The sequence below is a fragment of the Pristis pectinata genome, chromosome 6 (assembly GCF_009764475.1).
Source record: "Pristis pectinata isolate sPriPec2 chromosome 6, sPriPec2.1.pri, whole genome shotgun sequence".
Classification (NCBI taxonomy): domain Eukaryota; kingdom Metazoa; phylum Chordata; class Chondrichthyes; order Rhinopristiformes; family Pristidae; genus Pristis; species Pristis pectinata.
In genome coordinates, this window is record NC_067410.1 from 102937443 (window position 1) to 102949465 (window position 12023).

Sequence of the window (12023 nt, forward strand, 5' to 3'; positions counted from 1 at the left end):
AATTTCCTGGAACATTATCAGAAAAAGATAACTGACACCAGGGTACACGAGGAGCTGATCACTTGCTCCAAAGCCAAAATATTTATGTGACTTGTTTAGTTGAGTTTCTGAATAGGCTGCTTGTTGATTGATTGAGAATGGTCATGGATTTTAAGGACTAGGTACATCTGAATTCCCAAGTGGATGTTATGGCTACACTGAAGCAGCTGACTCATAGGGTATCACTTCTTTAGTAATACAGCCAGGGTGCTGTTGGGTCCCACAGCCTTTGTAGTTGCCAATGCACTCAGCTGCCTCTTCATATGACATGGGGTGAATCAAAGCTGAAGACTGTTATTAGATAAAGTGGACATGGTGTCATTAAGTCACACAGCACAGAAACTGGCCCTTCGGCCCACCCTGTCCATGCCAACCATTAAGTATCCATCTGTACTAACCCCACTCACCAGCATTGGTCTGTGGCTTTCCATGCCTTGACAATTCAAATGCTCATCCAGATACTTCTTAGAAGTCTCTGCCTCCACCACCCTCTCGAGCAGTGCATTCCAAAATCCAACCACCCTCTGGGTGAAAGACTTTTCCTTGTATCCCCTCTGAACATTTTATTGCTCACAATAAGGCTCTGCACTCTGGTTATGGATACCTCTGCTGTGGGGAAAAGTTTACAATTGTCTGTCCCATCTATGCCCTCATAATCGTTTACACCTCTAACAGTTCCCCTCAGCCTCTTCCGCTCCAAAACAAACCCAGCCTATCCAATCTCTCTGAGAGACACTCCATCCCAGCCAGCACCCTGTGTATCTACTCTGCACCTTCTCCACACCAATCACATCCTTCCTAAACTGCGGCAATCAAAGCTGAACGCAATATTCCAGATGTGGATCGACATTTAACAAAGCTCCACCCCAACTTCCTTGCTTTTTTATTCTATGCCCAGCTGGCAAAGGCTAGCACCCTATATACTTTCGTTACTCCCCATCGAAGAAAGAGGCAGAGAAAAATCATTCATTCAGTACTTCTGACTAAAGATAAGTGAAAATAACATGGATTTTCCATGTCCATACTACTCACCACCATCATTGAGGACTGATACGTTCCTCCCATTCATTGCTTCTATAGTCCCATAGGTGAAGGGCATTTAGGACCATCAAGTTCACAGAACAATTCCCTACAGCCTATTCTCTCCACATTCCCTGCAACTGTCCTGCAGATTACACACACCAAGGGCAATTTACTGTAGCTAATTAACCTTCCAATCTGCACGTCTTTGGGACGTCAGAGGAAATTAGAGCACCCAGAGGAAATACACACAGAGAACATTCAATCTCCAAACAGAGGGCACTGGAGGTCAGTATTGAACTCAGAACGCTGGAACTGTGAGGCTGCAGCTCTACTAGCTGTGCCATTGTGCCGACCACTTGACCACCACCATTCCTGACTATACGAGGCAGGACTGCAAATGTTTGACCTGATCCATGGGTGAGTTTTGCCAATTGCATGCTGCACTGATCAGCATGTATGCAGTCTTGTGTTGTAGCTTCAGCTGCTGTTAAAGGCCCTCAGCACCTCCTGAATGCTGTGTTTTGAACTGCTAGACCCATTCTTAATCTGCATCAATGGTGTGATGCTGGCATTACATTGCAAGGTGTGCTCAGTACATCAACAGCACTTGGTCTCATCAAGGGCCCACCACATAGTCCTGGTGATTAAAAAAAAATGGAACTGGACATGTGTCCTCAAGCTTAAGATTGAAATAAAATCCTTAGCTAGATCACATCGTACAACAATGCAAGGATGAGTGAAAACAAACTTCCCTTTAGGTCAGATCTCATCACATGTCAAAGATGCATCAATCCTCTTCGCACAGCGAATTCACTGCAGTCAGGCAAACACAGTCACACAGAAACCTCCCCCCCCCCCCCCCCCCCCAAAATAACAGTGAGATGAAACAGCAGCTGCTCTGAGCTGCATCTGCTGAATAATGAAGAAATGTATCTTTAGATTTCCCTTGACAAAAATTATTTTAATCTCTATGTTTTAATGTCGTATCTGAGGGTTGGCACTTTTGACTGTAGCATCTCCTCCATCTGAAGAACAAACTGGCGCATATATTAAACTGGATTTGTTTTATAGACTCTAACTTATGGAAGCCATTAAACATTTTGTATTAAAGTTACCTTCTCATTCAAATTTGTTTGGTCTGCAAAATCTTAAAATTTCAATGATTCAGATTTCTTGGAAGGAAGAGAGAAAATAAAACATTTAAGCCAGCAGAAACTGGTATCACATGTTGATCAAGATCTTGATCTCTTCAATCCGGCCCTGCTTTATTTCCCGCTGTCTTTTGGAACCAAAAGCTCCTGCAACAAGTTCCTGCTTCTTGTTCTGAATCTTCATCATATTTTCCTCCACGGAGTCCTTCACAATGAACTGCAAACGTGCAAACAAGGCAAGATTTACTGGACGATGGTGAAGCTTCTGCAAACTAACATCAGCTTTAATAGAATGAAGAATTTAATTCCCAACATAAAGCAAGAAGGTCATATTAAAAAAAGAGCTGCAAACATTCTGCTCTCCTTCTCAGTCACTAGAGGACAGTAGCCAAATCTACAGGTGCTAAAATACATTTTTATTTTTACTTAATATGATGCACAAAACAAACTTTTTTTTAAAAAAATGGTTCCAGATTGGAAAGTGTTGATGTTTAAAGGGACCTAGGCATTCTTGTACACAAGTCACTGAAAGTTAACATACAGGGATGGCAGATAATTCGGAAGGTAAATGATATGTTGGCCTTTACTCTTGTCCTCAAATCCTCTCTTAATAAAGATATCTTCCTGCAATTATACAGCACCTTGGCGAGACTACAACTTAAGTATGGTGTACAGTTCTGGTCTCATCTAATAAAGAAAATACTTGCCACAGAGGGAGGTCAACAGAGATAAAGTAGACCAGTTTCCAGAATGGCAGGTCTGTCATATGAGGAGAGATCGAGTAAAATGGGACTGCATTCTCAAGCTGAGAAAAGATCTCATTGAAATCTACAAAACTCTTAAAGGGATCAACAGGATGGACACTGAGCCATCTGGAACTTGGGGCCACAGAGTCAGAATAAGGGGCAGGCCAGTTAGGACTGAATGCAATAATCTTTCTGCTTGCGTCACTTCTTAAAAGCTATTTCTTTGACAAAACTTCTGGTCACTTGACTTGAGCTTGGTGTCAAACTGTGTACGATAGCACCTCCATAAGGAGAAAATTCTTCACTTGGAATTCTCTGACCCTGAGGGCTGAGGAGACTCAATCATTTTGAGTTCATTCAAAGCAGAGATCAATAGATTTCTGGATATCAAGGGTTAGAACAGGAGCTGAGAGAGAGGATCAAATGGCAGAGATGGCTCAAGGGGCCAAAGTGCCTCCTCCTGCTCTTGGTTCTTGTGTAGGATGATGGCCCCGGTGCTACTCTGTCCCCACCGGAAGTATCTGTGGTCTTTGGCTGCGGTTCTTTGAGCCTGGTGAGCTCAGCATTACAATGTGGAAAGATAGCTGCGATTCTATGCCCACATGCAGTGGGCAACAACACCTTCCATTTATATAGCGTCCTTACAGTAATGAAAATAACCTGAGGTGCTATGGAGGATTATCGTACACATTTTGACACCAAGCTGCAGAAGTATCAAGTCAAGTGACCAGAAGTTTTGTCAAAGAAATAGCTTTTAAGAAGTGACACAAACAGAAAGAGTATTGCATTCATTGACCGGACGTGGGCAGCACTGTGAAGACCAACATTTATTGCCCATTCTTCTCTTTCAAGTAGTGACACAGGCACTATTACAACTGCTTGTAAAGGCTGGATAGAGGCTCCATGTTAAAGTTGAAGCAATATAATTGCAGATGCTGGAAATCCTTTTACAGATGCACCACAGAAAGCATCCTCTCCAGATGCATCACAGCTTGGTATAGCAATTGCTCTGCCCAAGACTGCAAGAAATTGCAGAGAATTCTGGACACAGCCCAGTCCATCACAAAAACCAGCCTCCCCCTCTCTTTCTACACCTCCTGCTGCCTCAGGAAAGCAGCCAACGTAATCAAGTACCCCTCCCACCCTAGTCATTCTCTCTTCTCCTCCCCTGCCTTCCATCGGGCAGAAGATCGGTTAGTGTAATGCTTTTACAGTGCCAGTGACCCGGGTTCAAATCTGGCCATTGTCTATAAGGAGTTTGTACATTCTTCCCATGTCTGCGTGGGTTTCCTCCGGGTGCTCCGGTTTCCTCCCACATTCCAAAGACGTACGGGTTAGGAAGATGTGCACATGCTACATAGGCACCGGAAGTGTGGCGACACTTGCGGGCTGCTCCCAGACCTCTACGCAAAAGATGCATTTCACTGGGTATTTCAATGCGCATGTGACTAATAAAGATACCTTATACAAAGGCTTGAAAACACCCACCACCAGGTTCAAGGACAGCTTCCTTAAGACTCTTGAACAGACCTCTTGTACAATAAAGCCGAACTCTTGATATCACAATCTACCTCATTGTGGCCTTATTGTCTACCTGCACTGCACTTTCTCCGTAACTGTGACTGTAACACTACATTCTGCATCCTGTTATTGCTTTTCCCTTTGCACTACCTCGATATACTTACGTCTTGAAATGATCGCTATGGATGACATGCAAAACAAAGCTGTTCACTGCATCTCGGTACATGTGACAATAATAAAACAATTAACTATCTAACAAAGAGAAAACAGAAAATGCCAGAAACACTCATCAGCTCAGGCAGCATCTACAGAGGGAGAAATGGAGTCAGTCAATGACTTTTCAGCTCTTGCTACTTTTTAAAGTGTCTTTTACCAAAATTCATTTCTGGGATGTGAACCTTGCTGGCAAGGCCTGCAAACAATGCCCATCTCTAAATGCCCTTGGATGGAGGGGCTTGCAATTAAGAGTCACCCACATTGCTGTAGGCTTGGAGTCAAATAAATTCCAGTCTGGGAAAGAGCACCACATTGTCTTGTGTGAGGGGTATTAGTGAACTGGACAAGTTTTTACAGCAACCCTGTAACTTCAAAGATGTTAGTTTTTTTTTTAATTCTGTGTTATTTAATTAACTGCATTTCAGTGGCATGGTGGGGTTTGAACTTGCATCTCTGGATCATCAGGGACGTGCAGTCAACACCAGTGTAGATATCAGTGTTTATGACACCATGCAAACTACCAAATCAGCTTCTAACTGCCACATTAACCCATTTGGTCTCACCCTATCAGAGGTATTTCCTTTGTTACATTGAACAGTACAGGCCCTTTGGCCCACAACGTTGTGCCGACCTTTGCAGCGCCAGTGACCTGGGTTCAATTCCCGGCGCTGTCTGTAAGGAGTTTGTACGTTCTCCCAGTGTCTGGGTGGGTTTCCTCTGGGTGTTCCAAAGACATATGGATTAGAAAGTTGTGGGCATACTATGTTGGCGCCGGAAGCACGGCGACACTTGCGGGCTGCCCCCAGAACACTCTATGCAAAAGCTGTATTTCACTGTGCGTTTCGATGTACATGTGACTAATAAAGATATCTTATCCACGATCAACCTAACCCTTCCCTCCTACACAGCGCATAACCCTCCATTTTTCTTACATCCATGTGCTTATCCAAGTCTTTTAAATGGCCCTACTGTATCAGCCTCCATCACCATCCCCGGTAGTGCGTTCGAGGCACCCACTACTCTCTGTGTAAACAAAAACCTCTGACATCTCCCTTAAAGTTTCCTCCACTCACCTTAAATGGGTGCCCTCTGGGGAAAAAGGTGCTCTCTGTCCACCCCACCCCACCTTCTCTCCTACCGAAAACTAACACCCAGTTCTGACGAAGGGTTTCAGACCAAAACATTAACTCTTTCTTTTTTCACAGATGCTGCCTGACCTGCTGGATGTTTTCAGCACTTATCTCAGATTCCCCATGTCTGCAGTTTCTTTGGTTTTCATGCAGACTACCCGAGTGGCTTCAGTGAATGGTTGTTTTCCTTTTGACCGTCTGAAGTGGAATTGTGATTACCTTAGTGATGACGACATCTCTGGTCTGGCCCAGCCTGTGGCATCTATCGAAGCACTGGTCCTCAGCAGCAGGGTTCCAAGCCTAGGACACATGGATAAATGACAGCACTGCTGGAGGAGCACAGTTATTACAAACCCTAGCAGTGGAGAACAAGACTGCTTCCCACAAAATCCTCACAGCTCCGGATTCAAACCCAACCTCCAGTGCTGTCTGCGTGGAGCTTGCACGCTCTTCCTGCAACTGTGTGGTCGCTCAGTTTCCTCCTATATCCCAAAAACTCAAGGGTTGGTAGGTTAATTGGCCACGGTAAATTGTACCTAGTGTGTAGGTCAGCAGGGGACATTGATGATAATGTGGGGAGAATTAAATGGGATTAGTGTAAATGGGTAGTTAATGATCAGCAGGGACTCAGTGGGCCGAAGGGCCTCCTTCCATGCCCTTGAAAACCTTTATTAATCTTCCCTCTAGATGCAACAGCAGAGTGGAATAAATGGATCTCAGGGTGAGACCCAGTCATCCAGTTTACACAGGAAACTCAGAAGGAAGTTAGATTTACTCACAAATAACTTTTCTCACCCCACAACCTATGTCCTACAGTTTCCTCAAGCAATGCTGCTATTGGATTTGGATAAAACTTTGCTTGCTGAATTTTGTCATAAGAACATAAGAAATAGGGGCAGGAGTCAGCCATCTGGCCCATCGAGCCTCTGTCTGCCATTCAGTAAGATCATGGCAGGTAGGTGGATCTGAGTCCACGGCCTTTTCCCCATAACCCTTAATTCCCCTATTATGTAAATATCTATCCAACTGTGTCTTAAATATATTTAATGAGGTAGCCTCCACTGCTTCCCTGGGTAGAGAATTCCACAGATTCACTACTCTCTGGGAAAAGCAGTTTCCCCTCATCTCCATCCTAAATCTATTCCCCTGAATCTAATCTCCCTAGTTCTAATCTCACCTGCCAGTGGAAACAACCTTCCTGCCTCTATCTTATCTATCCCTTTCATAATTTTATAAGATTCCCCTCTCATTCTTCTGAATTCCAGCATGTTTAGTCCCAGGCAACTCAATCTCTCCTCATAGGTTAACCCCCTCATCTCCGGAATCAACCTGGTGAACCTCCTCTGCATCACCTCCAAAGCCAGTATATCCTTTCTCCAGTAAGGAGACCAGAACTGCACACAGTACCCCAGGTGCAACCTCACCCGTACCCTGTACAGTTGCAGCATAACCTCCCTGTTTTTAAATTCAATCCCTCTAGCAATGAAGGCCAACATTCCATTTGCCTTCTTGATAACCTGTTGTACCTGCAAACCAACCTTTTGCGATTCATGCACAAGCACTCCCAAGTCACTCTGCACAACAGAATGCTGCAATCTTTCACCATTTAAATAATAATCTGATCTGCTATTTTTCCTTCTAAAGTGGATGACTTCGCATTTACCAACATTGTAATCCAGCTGCCAGACCCTTGCCCACTCACTTAACCTATCTATATCTCTCTGCAGGCTCTCTGCATCCTCTGCGCAATTTGCTTTTCCACTCAATTTAGTGTCATCAGCAAACTTAGGTACGCTACACTCTGTCCCCCCTTCCAAATCGTTAATGTATATTGTGAACAGTTGTGGGCCAAGCACCAACCCCTGCGGCACCCCGCTCACCACTAACTGCCGACCAGAGAAACACTCATTTATCCCAACTCTCTGCCTTCTATCAGTTAACCAATCCTCTATCCATGCTAATACATTCGCCCCAAATCCATGGACCCTTATCTTATGGATAAATCTTTTATGGCACCTTATCAAACGCCACAGCTTCCAACTGTAAAAAGGATTCCCCAACTAATCTCTAATTATTTTGTTAACATTCACTTGGGTAGGAAGCAAGGTGAAATTCAGGATCTGTTGGTCAATAAGGATAAACAGTATCATCTTATAGTGAGCATGAGTGACAGGAACTACCCATTAGGAGATGTTAAACTGGTGTACAAAGGCTGCAGCTGCATGAATTCTTTAAGTAGATGGGTCTAAAGTTTGCTCGCCTACTACTCACAGGATCCATGAGGAATACTCGGGAAGCTGCTGTGAGATTCAGTCCAACTCCACCGGCTTTTAGCGAGAGGAGCATGATGGTTGGTGAGCCCGGACTGCTGCTCTGGAAGGACTCGATGGCGATTATCCTTCGCTTCTGCGGCATCGAGCCATCCAGGCGGGTGAAGGTGAAGCCTTCTTGTCTGCAAAACAAAAGCAGGGATGTACACATCATCCAGTTCTATTCAATTTTGCCGCTTGGATTGGAGCATGCCTTAACTCCAACCAATGCACAAGTTTGAAGCCTGGTAGAAAAGCTGACCTAATTAAAGCACAACACACAAAATGCTGGGGGAACTCAGCGGGTCAGGCAGCATCTATGGAGGGGAATGGACAGTCGACGTTTCGGGTTGTGACCCTTCATCTGGACTGAAAGAAAGTGGGACATGGCTGGTATAAAAAGGTGGAGGGAACGGGTGGAGCAAGAGCTGGTAGGTGATGGGTGGATCCAGGTGAGGGGGGTGAAAGGCAGATGGGGGTGGGGGGTGGGGAGGGGGAGAGTGGGAATGATGTCAGAAGCTGGGAGGTGATAAGTGATGATGGAATCTGATCGGAGAGGAAGGTGGAGCATGGGATAAAGGGAGGGAGGTGGGGGAGAGGAACTAGTGAGGAGTGTGTGGGTGACGGGCAGATGGAGAAGGGGAAAGAGAGGGTGATGGGGGCCAGTTGGATCAGGAGGAGACAGAGCAAAAAAGGCAAAAGAGACAGAGGGGGAGCAGTTGCCGGAAGTTGGAGAATTCGATGTTCATGCCGCCAGGTTGGAGACTGCCCAAGTGGAATATGAGGTGATGTGCCTCTAATTTGCATTTAGCTTTGACTTAAAGGCAGGCTCATGTCTCTAGTTAAAGTACAATTCTTCGTACAACCGTGAGTGGAACACTGGCGCAGCTGGTAAAGCTGCTGCTTCACGGCTCCGGCTAGCTGGGTTCAATCCTGACCTCGGGTGCCGAGTGTGTGGAGTCTGCAGGTTCTCTCTGTGACCCCGTGGGTTTCCCCTGGGTGCTCTGGTTTCCTCCGGTTTCCTCCCACATCCAGGTGACATGCGGGTAGGGAGGTTAATTGGCCAATGTAAACTGCCCCAAGTCTGTGGGTGGGTGGTAAGGTCTTGGTGTGGGTAGAGGTGGGGGTGGTAGTTGACGGGAATGTGGGGGGAATAGGTTTCAGAGAAAACTGGTGAGAGGAACAGAATTGCTGTGTGAGCCAGGAGAGATTCATATCGCCTCCTTTTATGTCATAAGGAAATTTATAGGACATCAAGAACCGTTATAGGTTAAAAGATTGTATTAAACTATTTCTCTTTTTTAAGTCCACCTTTATGGGATATCTCCCAATGAAACATCAATCCAACTCAGTTCCCTCTGGTACAACTTGACCCAATACCCACACTGCCACTGGCATCCAAACTATGACACGTACTTTCAAAGCACCATCTTTTGGGGAATTGATTACACCAACAAGAATCTAATATTGGAACCTCATAGGACCTTTTTCCCCTGACAGGTATCAAATAAACATCACAAGCTTTCTGATAACTGCAAATAGCCGCAACACATCGCATTATTCATATTTACAATGCATTATTCATATTCACTAGTTAGAAGCAAACTTATTTCACAATGACAGTAAGATTTACCAGCGCGTCACTGGGGGGATTATAATTAACTTCTCCTGAGACTTGGAACAGGTTGTGGCCTCCTACTCAGAAACAACATACCTGGAATTCCTTATCTCATTCCCTTCAAATTGGTTTCCATCCATGCTGTGTCACAATGTAGACACAAGAGAGGCTGTAGGTGCTGGAAATCTGGAGCAACACACACACAAGGTGCTGGAGGAACTCAGCAGGTCAGGCAGCATCTATGGAGGGAAATGAACAGTCGACACTTCAGCCTGATGAAGGGTTTCGGCCTGAAATGTCCACTGTTCATTTCCCTCCACAGATGCTGCCCGACCCACTGAGTTCCTCCAGCATTTTGTGTGTGTTGCTGTGTCACTAATGTGTGACAATTATGTCAAAGCTAACCTGTAATTCTGTCTGCAACTCATGATGATGCTACCACGATTTGCCAAGCCCTTCCTGCAGTGCTCTAGCTGGGGGAGATGGCACCCTCCTACTTCCATTCCTTTCCACACAGCCAGTGCCAGAGAATCACCAATAACGTCCCCTCTTCCTGCTCCTTCAACCTCTGCAAATGGTCTGTTGGCCTTCATTACAAGAGGATTTGACTCCAAAAAATAAAGACTTATTACTACAAAGATATGGGGCCTTGGAACATAATTTTGGTTCCCATACCTAAAAATGACTTCCAACAGAGGAGATGCAACAGACTTACCAGTCACTTATTATTCCCAGTTCAAGAAAGAAAAAAAAGGAATGAATGCACATTATTTCACCTACCTCAGAGGAGTTTCGATAAGAGTAAGAAAGGCTGTGAATTGAGAGACAACTAAACTCTTAATGGTGGGGTCCTGCTTTCGAAGTTCAATCAAGGAATGCATCAGGGCATCCACCTACAAAGGGAAACAGCAAAATTATCTAGGTCAGTATCAGCTGATGCACTGAAATACTTTTCTGAAGGCTTTCAGAACTGTCACTCGTTATGGCAGCATTTTCTTCAAACTGTCCCCATCCCTCCAAATAATTCCTGGGTGTACAGAGTCCTCTCCATCAAAAGATATGCTCACTATACCTGTCAAAGTCTGCATTTGGATCAGTGCATAATTGTAAAATAAAAAATCTCTGACCCATGAATTTGAATACAAACAGCAATTTATCATCATGACAGAATTATCATCAGTGGAGAAAAAGAAAAAAAAGACTCAGGAAGTCCTGTGCTTTTATGAAGCAAGATTAATTAAAGTACAAAATTAAATCAGGGAATCCAAGTTCACAGAGGGAGTAGGATCATCAAAATTGATACCTGCACATGGCAAAAAAAAGTAAACACACCACAGCATTCATCCTGACAGCTTAGAAGTATTTGATGACACTTCAGTTAATGTGCTGTGTGGGTTATCAGTCCAAACAAAACATGGTAACCTTTTTGCCTGTATACTATAGCAGGTCAAAAGGAGTGAGATAAGGAGGAATTTCTTCAGCTAGAGAGTGTTGAATCTGTGAAATTCATTGCCACAGAGGGCTGTGGAGGCCAAGTCATTGGTGTATTGAAGGCAGAGGTTGATAGGTTCTTGATTGGTGAGGGGGTTAAGGGTTATGAGGAGAAAGCAGTATAGGGATGGAAAAAAAAATCAGCCATGATTGAATGGCAAAGCAGACTCAATGGGCCAAATGGCCTAATTCTGTTCCTATATCTTATGGTCTTGTGGAATGATGTGAAGCAAGGCACAAGGTACAATGCCTTCAGAACAAATGAAAAGGAATCCTACATATTTTAGTTTTCTGTCCTCCTCAGGAGCTTCAGTGCAACTCACCATCAAACCAGAATTCCCACTCTCAAAGTAAATAAAAAATTCCTATTACGAGGCCATTTCTGTATTAATGGAAGCACACTGAAATCACATATGGCATTCCAGACATTTCCTGCCCTCAAATGTTTTAGATTGAAATTCTCTTGGACAGTGGAATCCTTCCAACTGCACTTCCCCCTCCAACAACTGTAAATGGCAAGTACATTGCTCAACTATAATCCCAAAGTCGCGACAGGCTGAATTGCCCAAATTTGGTGATCCAGCCGGTCTCTTTGGGATTATATTTGAGCACACAACTGTCATTTACTGTCAAATTCAGTAAAAAAAAGAAGAGAGCTCTCTGTTAGATCATAAACGTTGCAACAGCCAGCTTTTCCATAAAGCTGAGGTCCACATTCCACAGATGACATTGGTGGAATCCTTTCATAACATCAGTGCATCTCTCGCACAAATGGTCGG

General features: G+C 44.4%; 1 protein-coding gene across 1 annotated transcript in view; it reads right to left on the reverse strand.

The window, feature by feature from the left end:
• Positions 1-1963: 1963 nt before the first annotated feature.
• Positions 1964-12023, reverse strand: part of hltf (helicase-like transcription factor) — a 94090-nt gene continuing 84030 nt past the window's right edge. The window contains exons 36-39 of the mRNA XM_052018642.1: positions 10534-10646; positions 8098-8278; positions 6046-6126; positions 1964-2430 (exon numbers count right to left, since the gene is read on the reverse strand). Of these exons, the coding sequence (XP_051874602.1) occupies positions 2284-2430; positions 6046-6126; positions 8098-8278; positions 10534-10646 (522 nt within the window). The 3' untranslated portion in view covers positions 1964-2283. The remainder of the gene's footprint in view (positions 2431-6045; positions 6127-8097; positions 8279-10533; positions 10647-12023) is intronic.